General features: G+C 47.6%; 1 protein-coding gene across 1 annotated transcript in view; it reads right to left on the bottom strand.

The window, feature by feature from the left end:
* Window positions 1-14694, bottom strand: part of UNC5B (unc-5 netrin receptor B) — a 78156-nt gene that overhangs the window by 9518 nt on the left and 53944 nt on the right. Inside the window, exons 13-18 of the mRNA XM_036736506.1 lie at window positions 11880-12060; window positions 10245-10412; window positions 9236-9400; window positions 8955-8987; window positions 4355-4549; window positions 913-1302 (exon numbers count right to left, since the gene is read on the bottom strand). Coding sequence (XP_036592401.1) covers window positions 913-1302; window positions 4355-4549; window positions 8955-8987; window positions 9236-9400; window positions 10245-10412; window positions 11880-12060 — 1132 coding nt within the window. The remainder of the gene's footprint in view (window positions 1-912; window positions 1303-4354; window positions 4550-8954; window positions 8988-9235; window positions 9401-10244; window positions 10413-11879; window positions 12061-14694) is intronic.

Below are 14694 nucleotides of genomic sequence, written 5' to 3'. Positions count from 1 at the left end.
GTCGTCAGAGCTAACAACATGGGCTGAAATCCTAGCTCTGCCATCTACTGTCTATGAAGCTGAAAGAAACTCACTTCCCCTGTCTGATCCTCAGTTTGCCCATATATGAAATGGGGATGATATAGTACGTACTTCACAGGGTGGTGGTGGGGAAAACTATAAAGAGCTATAGAAAATGTGGGCTATTGTTGTTGGTTCCTTCCAGCTCTAAACTCCTATGATTTTATAATTCTAAATGGAAGAGTGGCAGCCCTGTGATTTATCATAAAAAGTGTGGCTAAAGTGCTAGACCTCAGCTTAAAAAGAGCAGGATTCCATTCTTGCTTCTCGGATTTACTGAGCGAGTAATTTATCCTCTCCTCAACTGTAAACAGGGGAAAATAACACCTGTGCTCCCTACTCAGGATTGTGTGAGGCTCAAACAAGGTAATTAATATATGCTAAGCCTACCTCAGTGTAAAGGGCACAGGCTCTGAATTCTGAGGACCAGGGTTGGAATCCTGCCTCTGGCCGGAGGCAAGCCATTTAATCTACTTTGTCTTGATTTCCTCATCTATAAAAAAGGGAGGCTAGACTCCCAGGCTCCTCAGGCTCCAGAACTCAGTCTCTGTGATCTGTCGTAAGGGCTCTACAAACTCTAACATACTATCTAAGTGTCCACTATGATCATCATCATTTTCATCATTGAAGGGTGTAGTTAGAGACCATAACAATAGGCTGATCCAAAAGGAAAAGGAGCCAGGGCAGGAAGGGGCACAGCCACAGCAAACAGAGGCAGGAGGAAGGGAGTAGGACAAAGGAGAGGAGCAGAGGAAGGGCCATGCCCTCCTCAGGGGATCTAGAGGAATCGGCAGGCATGGCCCCACCTGCCTAGAACAAGGTGCTGCCCTGGTACTCTGGCTGGGGCCATACCTGTGCCAGGAATTGTGAGTCTTCCCCCAAGGCAGCCAAACGTCCCGCTGGCACAGTTACTAGGATCTCGAGGCAGCCCCAGGGTCTGCTGGGAGCCCAGGCTGGCATTTCGAAGGTTGAGGAAGTGAGCATCCCGGATCCCCTCGCCCGGGTAGGTGCCCACGGGCAAGACACCCAGCAGGTCGGCCCCATCGGGCAGACCCGGGGTGGATGATGTGGTGGATGAGTTGTACACCTTGATCTTCAGACTGGGCAGGGGGTCCAGCAGGGGTGAGTTGGTCATTGGAATCTTGTCAGAGGAGTCCTGCAGGGCAAACACAGGCCCTCGATAGATGCCTGCACTGGCTGTAAGGTCAGGAGGCACCGATGGGTGCAGCAGCTGTGGATTGTCTGCAATTCAATATGGAAGTCAACAGTCAGTTGATAAGCATTTATTAAGTACCTGCTGTATGCCAGCCACTGTGCTAAGCACTGTGGATATAAAAAAAAAGCAAAAGACAGTCCTGCCCTTGAAGAGCTTACAGTGTAATGGGGAGACAACATGCAAAAAACTACACACAAGCAAGATCCATGGGGGGATGAATTGGAGATGATCAGCAGAGAGTATTAAAGGAAATCAGGAAAGGCTTCCTGGAAGAAGTGGGATTTTAGCTGGGCCATGAAAGAAGCCAGGGAACCCCAGGGGCAGAGACGAGGAGGGAGAGAACTCCAGGCTAGGGGGATAGTCAGAGATAATGTCCACACACGGAATGTGAAGCCAGCATCACTGGATTAAGCATGTTCAGGGCACTGTGCTAGGAGCTGAGCAATGGGATGGGATGATGTAGTGCCTGGACATGTGATTTCATTGGCATAGGGAACTCTCAGGTGAGGAGATGCGTTCCACCAGTGCAGGCTGGCATCTTCTTGGCAACTTATGGTCTCGGAGACTTGCTGAGACCATTGGGAAACCAACTTACTCATGATCACGTAGCTAGCACAAGTAAGAGGCAGGCCTTAAACTCATGTTCCTAGCTTCAAGGCTAGCTCTGTAACTAACATGCCCCATTGCCTATGAGCTGGGGTATACAAAGACAAAAATAGAATATTCCTTGCCTCCAAGGACCTTCCTTTCTATTTGGGGAGCTCGACATAAGCATAGATGAGTCTAATACACAAAGTGCTATGTAAATGCTAGTTATCATCACCACCACCATCATCATTGTCATCATCTTCATCATTGTCATCATAATTGTCACCATAATCATCTTCCTCCTCTTCACCATCATCATCGTCATCATCTTCCTTATCATTCTCATCATTGTCATCACCACTGTCATCATAATCATCTTCCTCCTCTTCACCATCATCATCGTCATCATCTTCCTCATCATTCTCATCATCACTGTCATCATAATCATCTTCCTCCTCTTCACCATCATCATCGTCATCTTCATCATCATTGTTGTCGCCATCAGTCTTATCATCATCATCATCACCATCATCATCATCATTGTTACCATTATGATCGGCATCATCTTCATCACTGTCATCATCATCATCACAATCATTGCCATCATCACTGTTGTCACCATCTTCATCATCGTTGTTGTCGCCATCAGTTTTATCATCATCCTCGTCACCGTCACCATCACCATTGTGGTCACTATGATCATCGTCATCATCATCATAGTCGTTATCATACAAGAGAGGGGGTGATGGGGGTAAAAGCAGAGATCAGGTAAAAGTATTCTCCAGGTGTTTGAGGAAGGAGAGAACATTGTCAGCCAGATGAGATAGGGCTAGATGGCGTGTTCTGGGACATCACTCTCTCACCTCCTGTGCACTGGTCTCTTCTCCCAGGAACTTTTAGGGGCCGCTTACCCTAGTCTCAATTCAAAAGCCTCAAATCCCCACGATTTCAGATCCAGCACCAGCTGCCTCCTCAGTGAAGCCCTCCCTGGATGATCCAATGAGCCTTCCTCTCCATCTTGAATAGGTTCACCTCTCATTCAATCATGTACTTATTACACACTGACTCATTGGTCTCTTAGATTGTTTCATGTAGTTTAGTCTTATTTCCCAACCTTCTCTGGGATGGGTGGGGTCGTGGCTTTTCCTATAATATAGTCAGCACTAGCAATTCTACTTTAAGGTTTGCAAAGTGCTTTACAAACATCTCATTTAATCTTCACAACAACCTGGGAGGCAGGGGCTTTTATCAGTCTCATTTTACAGATAAGGAAATGAAGACAGACAGAAGTTAAGTGACTTGTCCAGGGTCACTCGGCCAGTAAGTATCTGAGGCTGGATTTGAACTCAGGTCTTTTTGATAGTGCTCTGTGCACCATGGTGCCATCTAGCTGACCCTTTTGTATATTCCACCTATGGCTCCTGGAACCAAACAGAACCAATCTAATCTTTCTCTTCCAGCTGTATCTATCTTAGAGTGGGACACACAGTCTTTTTTTAAGTCTAGACCTGATTTTACCTATGAAAGGGGTTTCTGGTATGGGAAGTCCCTCCATGAATGTAGATCTGTATCTTACAGCCTTAGGAAGTTGGCCTGAGACTTTAAATGTCTTGCCCACAGTCACAAGGCTAGAATGTGTCAGCGTCAGGGCTTGAACTTAGGTCTTTCTGCCGCAAGGCTGGTTCTCTAGCCACCATGCGCTGCCCTCTCCCAGGAAATATCCTCACGGTCCCGACTGGCTGGTGATTGCTGAAGGAGGAAGACCATCTATGACATAGGAAGATCAGTCAAAATAATTGAGAATGTTCAGCCTGTAGAGGAAAAGACTTGGGGAGGGTGTGATAGCTGTATTCAAGAATCTTGAGGGGCCATCACAGCAAATGTGGCATTTCTTCCAATAGAATGCAGGCTCCTTGAGGGAAGGAACGGCTTCATCTTTGTCTTTGTATCCCCAGCACCTAGGACACTTCCTAGCACATAGTGGATGCTTAGTAAGTATTTTTGGATTGGTTGGTGAACATCATCAGGGTGGGCATTCATGGACTTCTCCAAAAAGCCCCTGATACTCCTGTCAGAGACACCACCCCAACAACCATGGAGCCAAGGCTGGTGTTCTTACAGCTGTGGTAATATTTTGGTGCCCCAAGAACCCATCAGCCTATTTCTCCTTCCCATAAACCCATCAGCTTCTCTCTTGCTGGGTGGTAAGCTTCTTAAGATTGGGAACAGGTAGGTGGGTCAATCAACAAACACTCATTAATATTTACTGTGCCAAACACTGCGCTAAGGGCATCTAAATCTGTATCCCTCCACAGCTCCGAGTTAGCCCAGGGCTGAGCATACAGCAGGTACTCAGTAATTGTTCACTAATAGATTCTAAACAAAGCCTGATGTTCCCAAGTCCACCCTGCCTCCTCCTCCCGGCTCCATCTTAAGATTTCTGCTCTCTCCAAGGGTCGGCCATTTCTTCCTTCCCCCTCTCCTCCTTACTATGCCGGGCCGTCTTGAAGTTAACTGGGTGGAAACCACCAGTAAGGGCAGCGGATGAGTCTGTGATGTCCGTGTCAAAGTCACGGCAGCTGCGCCGGTACACCACCACCCCAACAGCCATGAGGATGACGATGAAGACGAAGATGGCCACCACCAGGCCTGCATAGAGAGCCACGTCCCCCGTTGCTTCCATCACTGGGGGGAAAGGGAAGTGGGAATAAGTAAGAAGGAGAGAAGGCAATACGGAGACCTTCACCTCAGAAACTGGAGCAATACCCCCCAGCTCCAACCTACACCCATGGAGGCAGCATAGGGTACCAGATAGAGGACTTGGAATCACAAAGGTTTGGATTCAGATCTTGCCTCTGATACTTACGAGCTGTGTGACCTTGGGTAAATCACTGAACTTTTTTGAGTGTCATCAGGGATGACACACAAAGACTTCTCCAAAGAGAGCCTAGTGCTCCCATCAGAGACCTAGTCTGAATGGATCATGGGGTGTCATCTGTGAAATGGTCGTAGTAATCTCACCAGCCTATCAGGATTATCTAATAAGACAGTGAATCAATATTACTTTGCAGACCTTAAAATGTGATAAAAATGTCAGGTATTATTATAAGCAGGAGAGGGCCCAGGTGCCTAATTTTGCATGGTATAAAGGGGATCTCGCCCTGGCCCCCCAGCCTTTCAAAACTTTCAACTTTGACAGGCTCAGGGATCTGCCAGACCAGGACAGGATATGTCCAGGGAAGTAAGCACTAATAATTTCCAAATGCTGTTCCTATGTATTCTTTGCTTCTGTCCTAACTTTTGATAGATTGACAGGGCACAACAGATAATCTGATCCCTCTTTTACGAATAAAAGAAACAGGTCTTGGAAGAGGAATGGGTACATGTCTTAACCAAGGCCACATGATGAGTTATGGTATCGGTTTCCAGACTTTTAGGCCTGGGCTTCTTCCATTAGGCCATACAACCTGTCTAAGCTTCCCCTGGGACACAACCCCACTCCTGCACCTGTTTCTGAGTTCCCATATTCAGGAAGCAAGATGGCCCCCTAAGAAAGATCAAATAATAGGCTGAGGAGATGGGAAGAGAGGAGAAGAAGGAGAAGGCCATAGCCCAGAAGCTGAGAGGCAGAAGGGAGATGGAGAGTAATGTAAGGAAAGATTGGGGAAAGGTGAGGAGTGATGGTGAGAGGCAGCCTCCTCCCTTCCTTTCACTGTGCTCACAGGTGTGCACAAGGTCAGCAAGCTTAGGGATGCATGAGAGGCAGGGGCTAGACCAGCTAGCTGTTGTCACCAGCTGGGAACATCTGGGTCCAGCCATCTGGCCTCAGGTGATCCTGAGATAAGAATATCGACTGTTTGGTTGCCCCAGTAGCTGACTCTCTCCACCTTTCCTCCTGGGAGTTCTTGGGTACACCCTCCCATCCCCAGTCTTGAATGGAATTCCACTCAGCCTTGAAAGGGGTATGATCAGGTTTTGCTCGGTCTGGTTCTGGGAGGCCCTGAGATTCTTCAGGCTGGGTCACAGGCCTGGGCCTTTCCTAACAAGGCTGTGGTCTAAGTCTGGGCTTTAAGATAAGCAGATGCTGTCTCTGCCATCCAAGAGGCAACTGGGGCAAGGTGGAAGTCTTCAATATTCCTGGGGAAACAGATGCCAGGTTCCCCCTCCCTCTGCTTCCTTGTCACCTTTCCCAGTCTTCTCCCTCATTTTACAGCTCTTTCACCCAACATGTTTGAGTTAGCTATGCGTCCCATTCTCCTATTAGACTATAAGCTCCATGAAGGCAGGCACTCTGCCTTATCTGAACTTGGCATTGGCCTCAATGCCTAGCAAAGGGCTCTGCAAAAAGAAGCTATTTAATTGAATTCTCTGCTCAATCCCTTCTAACTGTATGACCCTGGACAAATGGGAGGTCTCTGAGTCTCAGTTTCCCCATCTGTCAAATGGTGATAACAGTGCCTACCTCACAGGCTTGTTGGGAGGATCAAATGAGTTCATCTATTTGTGAACACTTTGAAGGACTACATAAATGCTAGTTATTATTAGCTATTATTCAATGGCCTCCAAGGTCACCTTCCATCTCTACACCTATGACCTGTGATTTAGGGGACAGTGAGCTCAATCAGGGCAAGGACCACATGTCACATTCTGATCTGGCTCCCACCTAGAACTCAGGAGCTGCTCAGTGGAGCTTGCTATGGCCAATAGCTTGGCTGAGAGGCTGGGGCTCCCTGCCCCCCCTTTCCCACCTCTTGGATGGTTGCAGAAGTAGGAGCCACCCTGGCTACCTTCTGCCTGCCTTCTCGTTCACCGTATAATCCACATGTGGCCATTTGCTCAGTAATTTACAATCTCTAATTAGTCACCCTGGCCTCTTCCCCCTCCCCCAGCACTCCCCCCCCACCCTCCTCCAGAGATCTGGGGGTCGTTCAGCATTATTGCTAATTTTATTACTCCAGAATTATCTGGGAGCTGTAGTTTAATTACCACAGTAGTATTTGGCTATTGCTGTTTTATTAGCCTTCGTGTTATTACTGTGGCATTATTAGCATGGACACCCGGGGGGGCTGACTTATGAGATAGTAAGTCCCTAGCAGGATGGAGAGAAGGAGGGAAGGAGAGAGGGAGGGAAGGAGGAAGGGAGGGAGGGAGACTGGCTCTCTTTCTAGGGAGGAGTTGGTCTTGCTTCAAGTGATGTGGGTGAGAATGGGGAATGATGGGGTGCCCAGAGGTAACCCTGGGGTGTGGTGTGGGGGAGTAGAACCAGCCATTTGGTGTCAGTCTTTGAAGGAGAGGCAACCTCAGTGGATAGAAACCCCACATTCCTGTCCTGTGATTTGACTCTCTCAGGAGAATGTCTCTATCCTGAGAGGATAAGAGTCAGGCACAAGGGGCAAAATTGAAGGTCGAATGGTCCGGAATGGGGCATAAGGGACAGGACTCAGGGTATGTGAGACCAAAACATGAGGAAGCCTGAAGCAGGAGGGGACAGGAATAAGGGAAGGCAAGGGGATGAGGGGACAGAACAGGGGAAGGATAGCACCTCAGGCAGCTGATTCAGTGCCTTGACTCCCTCTGATGCTCACCCTTTTCCAAGGAAGCAGCAGCAGCACTGGCTAAACCCCATATACCAAACTGCCCACCTCAGGTGGACCTTGGGAAGCCGGGGTGTCTAATGCCCATGCCCACTACTCTCCAGCCTATGTAGCCATCTATCTATGGCTACAAGAAACAATCCAGACATTACAAGACAAGAACATTGCCTCTCCCAGGGAGATTCCCAACATCCTTTGGGCTCCAGCTGCCCAGATCGCAGCACCCTTCACCTGAGGTGGTCTAAAAGGGACCATCTGTGAACAGAGAAGTCTGCTTGTGCCCCCCAAAATTCCTCATCAGGCCAAGAGGTCCCTTCAACCATTTCTAATATATTCAGAGGAGTAGGGGACCTCAGAAACCACCCAATCCAGGTGTTTCTCGCCTGAAGTCCACAGACCCTCCAGGCCCCAACGGATCTGTACCTTAGATAGAAAAAAATGACATTTTTCCTTTGAACTTCTAACTGAAATATAACATTTCTTAAAATTACTGTAAAACATTATGATAAGGCTTCACTGGACAACCCAAGGGGGCCATGATACAAAAAATGTGTAAAAAAAGAACTCAATCTACTCCAATCACCTCATGTTATAGGTCAGGAAATGATGTAGGTGTGTGTGTTTGTGTATGTACAAATCTTAAGACTCATAATATTTCCTCTAAGGTAAGGATTTCCCATTTGACAGAAAGAGAAACTGAGACACAGAGCTCATTAATTTGCTAAATGTCAGGTCTCTAGGTCCTTGGTACAGTGATCTTTTCAATATCCTAGGGGTACTCTCTTTTCTGGGAACAAGACTACTATGTCCAGCAAGTTTTAATTAGTTTGGACAAGATTTGAACCTTGGTCTTCTTGGATTATATGTCATTACAAGATTATAAGTGTCAGGCCTTGTTTTCTAATCTATCAAAGGAGAAGCTTGCTCCAAAGGTCTCTATAGTCTAAAATCTAGGATGCCAGGAGCTAACTGGGTGGCAGGAAATAGTTTGCACACCAGAAGAGGAGCTCAGCCTGGGTACCATCTCCAAAGGAATTACAGAGCAGAGTTCTTCCCTCCTCTCAGGAAATGGAGAAAGGATTGGACCCAGGGTTAAGTCACTGTGTAACCTTGGGGAAGTCACTCTCCTTCCTCTAGGCTTTTATAAAATAAGTCATGAGTGAAAAAGTGTCCAAGAGCCCTCCCAAGCCCTCCCTCATGGTCCATTGGGTGCCCTGGTCTCCCGAGATGGCAGGTGCAATGTCTCTGTCTACTTCAGAGAGCAGAATGCCCTCCAGTTAGAAGCTATGGCCCCTCCGAATGAGGATGAAGCCTGGTCACCTCGGGGTTTCTGGATCCTTGGGATGTGGGGTTCCAGGAATGAGATGCTCTTGGTCCTTCTGTTCCCCTAGCCCCCAGAGACCTCTCATCACCCTCCAGCCCATGAGAAGACAGCCAGCCAGAGAGAACCAATGATCCCATGGCAGATAGAAAATGGTCATGAAATGGGGACTTACGGTGGCTATTGGGTTCAGTTAGAACTCTTTTATCTGTTAGAGAAAACAAAGTAAAAGAAAAATGACATGGGTGAGAATGATGATGAAGAGGATACAGAAATGACATGACTGGAAGCCCAGAGCAGCCCCCCACCTTGGCGCAGCCCCACCTTGGTGCACCACCAATGGTCAGGGAAAGCTTTGACTCTCCACACTCTCTAGGGGGAGGGGCCTGCTGTTCCACATCTCCACCCTCCCCTCCCCCCGCCTGGTCTGAGCCTGCCCAGCCTCAGCTCACTCACTCTGAGTACACAGCCCATCCGTGCAGTTCTTAGAATCAAGGAGCAGCCCGCTGCAGTCTCGACCACCATTCTGGGGTGGCGGGGCAGTGCATTCCCGGCTCCGCCAGTGGGTGCATTCTGTGCTGCAGGCCGACCACTTACTCCACTCTGTCCATGCTCCGTCTACTGTGGATCACGCAACACCCACCCACATGTTCACACATGTGCACACAAGGATGGAGAAACATGGACATTACAGGCACCCACATACAACCAGATAGACACAGCCCAACATGGGGGCACAAAGCCACATACATGCATGCACACAGGCACATGGACACATATGTATGTATGTATACATATATATGGACACATGGTCAGACAGATGAAAAGGAACAGTCCGATGTCACATACACGCAGTCAGATGTACACAGAGAGAGCAGAAGGACATATGAAAACACAGCCCAATGCAGAGAAGTCGTCACAGGGCCATGTACAATCAGAGAGACACACAGAGAGAGAAGCAGACATGAAGTCAGATACACATAGAAAACCCAATGCAAAGAAATGCGTTTGATTGTACAAATACAGACACAGATACAGGCAAGATGTAGATGAAAACACATACACACACACACGCACGCGCATGCATACACATGGACACACATAGATCAGACAATGAAACAAAGAGAAGATTCATTCATTACAAAATTGGGAAGAGCAGCTGAGGATCTCAATAGGTAAGGAATGGGGCGTGTAGCCTTTCCCAGGGATCTCTGGGCTTATCCAATGGGTAGCACCAGCTGAGAAGGGATGTATGGGAGACCCAAACTGAGTGATATCCAGATGGGAGATCTCAAAGCTATAAGGCAGCTGCCTAAGTCTCTGGGGGCTCCAAGCCTGAGCTCTCTCTTATTCCTGGGGAGGGGTAGGGGATGACAGGTACCAGACCTGAGTCTGGGCCTTCCATTAGAAGGCTAGGAGAAGCAACATTTGGGCATGTACGGGCTATATGGAAGGTTGTCCTTACCTGGGCACATGGTGGTACATGCAACCTTCTGGAAGGCCTGCCCTTCACAGAAAGCACCACCATTGAGTGGGGCAGGGTTGGTGCAGGTGCGGGTGCGCTTCTGCCAGCCCCGCCCACAGCGGTTATTGCAAGGTGACCACTCTGACCAGGTGGACCAGCCACCATTCACTGAGGGAGGAGAGAGAGAGAGGCTGCCATCACTGTACTGTGAAACATCTACCCCCCTAACCCTTAGCCCAAATTATAGCTGTGCCCCCTAGAAGGCACACCCTTGGATCTTAGAATGAAAATACTTAGAAATAGAAAGGACCATAAAGGCCATTGAATCCAACCTCTCATTTGAAAGATGAGGAAACTGAGGTAGACAGAGTTAAGTGACCTTCCCAGGGTCATACAGCTGGTAATTGTCTAAGGCAAGATTTGAATGCTGGTCTTCTTAAATTATAAATCATTATAAAACTATAAGTCTCAGGGTCAGTTTTCTAGTCTATCCTATTTCTAGTCTGGTCTATTAAAGAATCAAAGGTCTCTATGGTCCTTTCTAGTTTTAAAATCTAGGATACTATGAACCAACTGAGTGGCATATCCTTGGAGCTGACAAAGTCCAGAAGAGGAGTCTGGGCATTGTCTCCAAAAAAATAACAGGGCAGCACTCCAGGGCCCAGATGGGTCCAACCCATCTTCAAACTGGGCTTCAAACTGGGCTTCCCAGCTCTGTTCTACAGGTTGGTTTCAAGTTCCTCCAAGGTAATGTGTTCTTTTCCCAAAAGACACAGAAAGTGGCAGTGAAGTCCTAACCCCTGCTATGTTTGTGTCCTCTGACTCAGCAGCTTCCTGCTGTACCAGGAGCCTGGATCTGCCATTACTGCTACAGCTGGTACAGGATGCCAAAACAGATTGCAATTTTTGCTTCTAATCAGGTCTCTATCACTTGGAGTAGAAAATCAGATGAAAAAATTCTGGACTTAGGAGACCTAGTTTTCAGCTCTCACCATCTCCAAAGTGGACGAGATTGCTGCCCTACTCATCTCACAGGTGACTGGCAGCAAACCAAATGACACAATGGGTCATAGGGCCATTGATTCAGAGTTGGAAAGGCCATCAGAGATGAAAGATCATTGGATTAGTGATGGAGAGCTGGGAGGGGCCTCAGAGGCCCTTCTATCCAAACTCTTCATTCTACAGATGAAGAAATTGAGACCCGGGAAGGATGAGTGATTTATTTGTCCAAGGTCATACAGGTGGGATTTGAACACATTTTATTTCCACTGCATCACACTGCTATCTACTCCATGGGGTATGAAAGCTTTGTGAAACATTGTTAGCATGACACAAATGTTAAGTGATTATTGTCATCATTATGGTCATTAGTAGTTAGGACAATAAAAGCCATAGGCTGACAGAATTTGAATAGCAAAAGTTCTCAGCAGCCCATCTAACACACACACCAAAGGCACCCCCCACTATAATATACCCAATAAGTGGACTTCCTGCACAAGAGTCCTACTTCCTGTCCCCAGCTCCTGTGGGGTCCTCAGTCCATCAAAATGAAAGAATCTCCTTGAGTAGTGTGTAGCCCACACTTAGCCCTTCTGATTTTGGTGCCCGCCATCCTACCAGTGCCCACCATCCTACCGTAAACAATGACAGTGGCTGTGGTGCTACGGCGTTTGGCCACGATGTTCTTGGCCACACATGTGTAGTTGGCTGTGTCTGAGAGCCGGGCCTGCCGGATGATGAGGTTGTGGTCAATGGTGAGCAGGTAGTTGGTGTCCTGGGCAGGGTCAATGACATCCTCATTCTTCAGCCACTCCACCTGGGGAATGGGAATGGGGTAAAAATGGAGGATGTTAAGTGAACACAAGTCTAGCTTAATCGTCCAGCATGGGAAGACCCACTGAGTGCCCAGGGGCTAGGCCAGCCTCACCCACAAGAGAGCCTAGCTTAATAAAGATGATGGTAATGGTGACCATTTGGTTTATCAACAGAGCCTGGACAAAGTTATGAAGCAGGAAGGGTAGATGTTCAATTCAAATATTGAGCCCCTTCTGTTTAGATCAAGCACCAAAATTTAGAAAATTAAGTTTAGTTCAAAAAGCATTTGTTAAGCTCCTACTATGTGACAGGTACTACACTAGGTGATAGGCATACAAGGACAAAATTGAAAACACTTCTTGACCCCAGGAGATGATCTGTTCAGGGAAACGATGAAGATTCTTAAACAGAGCGGTAGATGGAGAAGTGAATACAAACCCTAAATAACCAAGAATGGGGGCCAGTGGGGACAGTGCATCTAACAAGGTATCAGGAAAGGCCTCATGGAGCAGCTGATAGCTGAGCTGAGCCTTGGGTGCAGTTGGGCATTCTAAGAGCTAGAGGTGAGGGGGAGGCAGAGTGTTCCAGGCATAAGGAGACACATGATCCCTGGCTTTATGGAGCCTACAGGATGGGAGCTATGATCCCTACTCAAATAACTGTGGTGCAAAATGAGCATCATTGATTTAGAGGCCATCAAGTCCAACAGAGGAGAAAAGTGAGGAACACAGCAGTTAAATGGCTTGCCCAGGGTCATGTGACTAGTGTGTGAGGCAGGATTTGAATCCAGATCCTCCTGACTACAGGTACAGTCCCCTTGTCCACTTCACCAAAGGAAGTTTTGTAAGATCCAAGGCCAAAAAGGTCACTACTGATTGTCTCCTTTTTATAGCTGAAGAAAGGAGAAACCTGAAGATTCACTGACTTCTTTTCTGTCCTAGAATGAATGAGGAGAAGTAGCAAAAACAAGACTTTTTTCCCTTTATTTTCGCTAACCACTGACTCTTCACACATGAGCCAAGTAGGTGTGGGCTATATGTAATGGAGGTGTTGGTGCATGCAGAGGGTTTGAGAGCACTTGTGCTAATTAGCAACATGGAGAGAAAGAGGGGGAGAGAGAGGAGGAGAGAGAGTGAGGAAGAAAGAGGGAAAGAGGGGGGAGGGAGAGAGGGAAAGAAAGAGAAAGAGAGAGGGAAGGAAAGAGAGTGAGGGAGAAAGAGAGAGAGAAGGAAAGAGAAAGAGAGAGGGAGGGAGGGAGAGAGGGGAGGGATTAGAGAGAGTAAGGGAGAAAAAAGAGAGAGAGAGAGGGAAAGGGAAAGAGAAAGAGAGGGAGAGAGAAAGAGAGAGGAAAGGACAGAGAAAGAGAGAGGGAGGGAAAGAGAAAGAGAGAGAGGAGGGAGGAGAGAGGGTAGGGGAGAAAAAGAGAAAAAGAGAAGGAGGGACAGAGAAAGAGAGAGGGAGGAAAGGAAAGAGGGGAGGAGAGAGTGGGGGAGACAGAAAGAGAAAGAAAGAGAGAGGAGGGGGAGGGGGAGGGGGAGAAAGACTGACACATTTTGCCTTGTACACAGCTGCAGTCCTGAGATGTGGGTGGGAGGCCCCCTCCAGAGGCCAGGGATCTCACTGGCCCCTCATGAAGCAGCTCTATGGCTGTTGATTTCTTCATGTCACCTCTTCACCCTCTCCCCACCCTGGAGTCGACCTTTCTACTTCTTCCTGTTGCTAAACTTGCCCATTCCGATTTCTGTGAAATCCCAGTATCCCGGGATTGAGAGCCGGCAGAGGGTATCGTTAACTCCAACCTGCTCATTTTTATTTTTAATGATAAAACATGCTCAGAGAGATAAATGACTTGTCCAAGGTCCCACAGAGCTTCCGCCTCTAACCCTATGGGGCTGGTCCTTTCCAGGCAGCTTGGTGCCACAGTGCGTAGAAAGCTGGACCAGGAGGCAAAGTTTGAGTTTAAATCCTGCTTCAGAAACTAGCTGTGTGACCCTGAGCAAGTCACTTAGCATGTCTGCCTCAGTTTCCTCACCTGTAAAGTGGGAATGATAATAGCCCCTACCCAGGAATGTTGTGAAGATCGAATAAGACAATATTTGTAAGGTGCTTTACAAACCTCAGGGCAGTAGATAAATGCTAAGCACACAGAGAGATATATTTTATGTAATGTCTATAAATATATATATAAATATATATGTCTATAAATATACTGCTTCTTTTATATAATTTCAAATGTCCAAGACCAATAGGAATGCCCATCTTAAGCAGGGAGGAAGGGGACCAACCTGTCCAGGGGAGGGTGGGAGGGGAGAGGAGGAGGGGCAGAGTATTCACACACCCCTTTCACACAGGCTCCACTTTCTCACAGTAATAATAAGGATATAATGATAGCTTACATTTATATGATACTTGAAGGTTTAAACAGCACTTCACAGGGCTCTTTTGAGCTTCCCTCAAGCCCTATGAGGTATTTATGGATGAGCTAACTGAGGTAAAGGGAAGTTAGATGACTTCATAAGATCACAGAGCTGGGAAGCATCCCAGAGACCATCGAGTCCCTGTGCCTGATGGAGACTTCCCTTTCCCCTCTCCAACATCCTTAACGGCTGGTCATTCAGGCTTGGCCAGAGACTTC

The sequence above is a fragment of the Trichosurus vulpecula genome, chromosome 8 (genome assembly GCF_011100635.1).
Source record: "Trichosurus vulpecula isolate mTriVul1 chromosome 8, mTriVul1.pri, whole genome shotgun sequence".
In the NCBI taxonomy this organism is placed as follows: domain Eukaryota; kingdom Metazoa; phylum Chordata; class Mammalia; order Diprotodontia; family Phalangeridae; genus Trichosurus; species Trichosurus vulpecula.
Note: the sequence above shows the minus strand (reverse complement) of the source record. Positions and strands in the feature narration are given on the sequence as shown.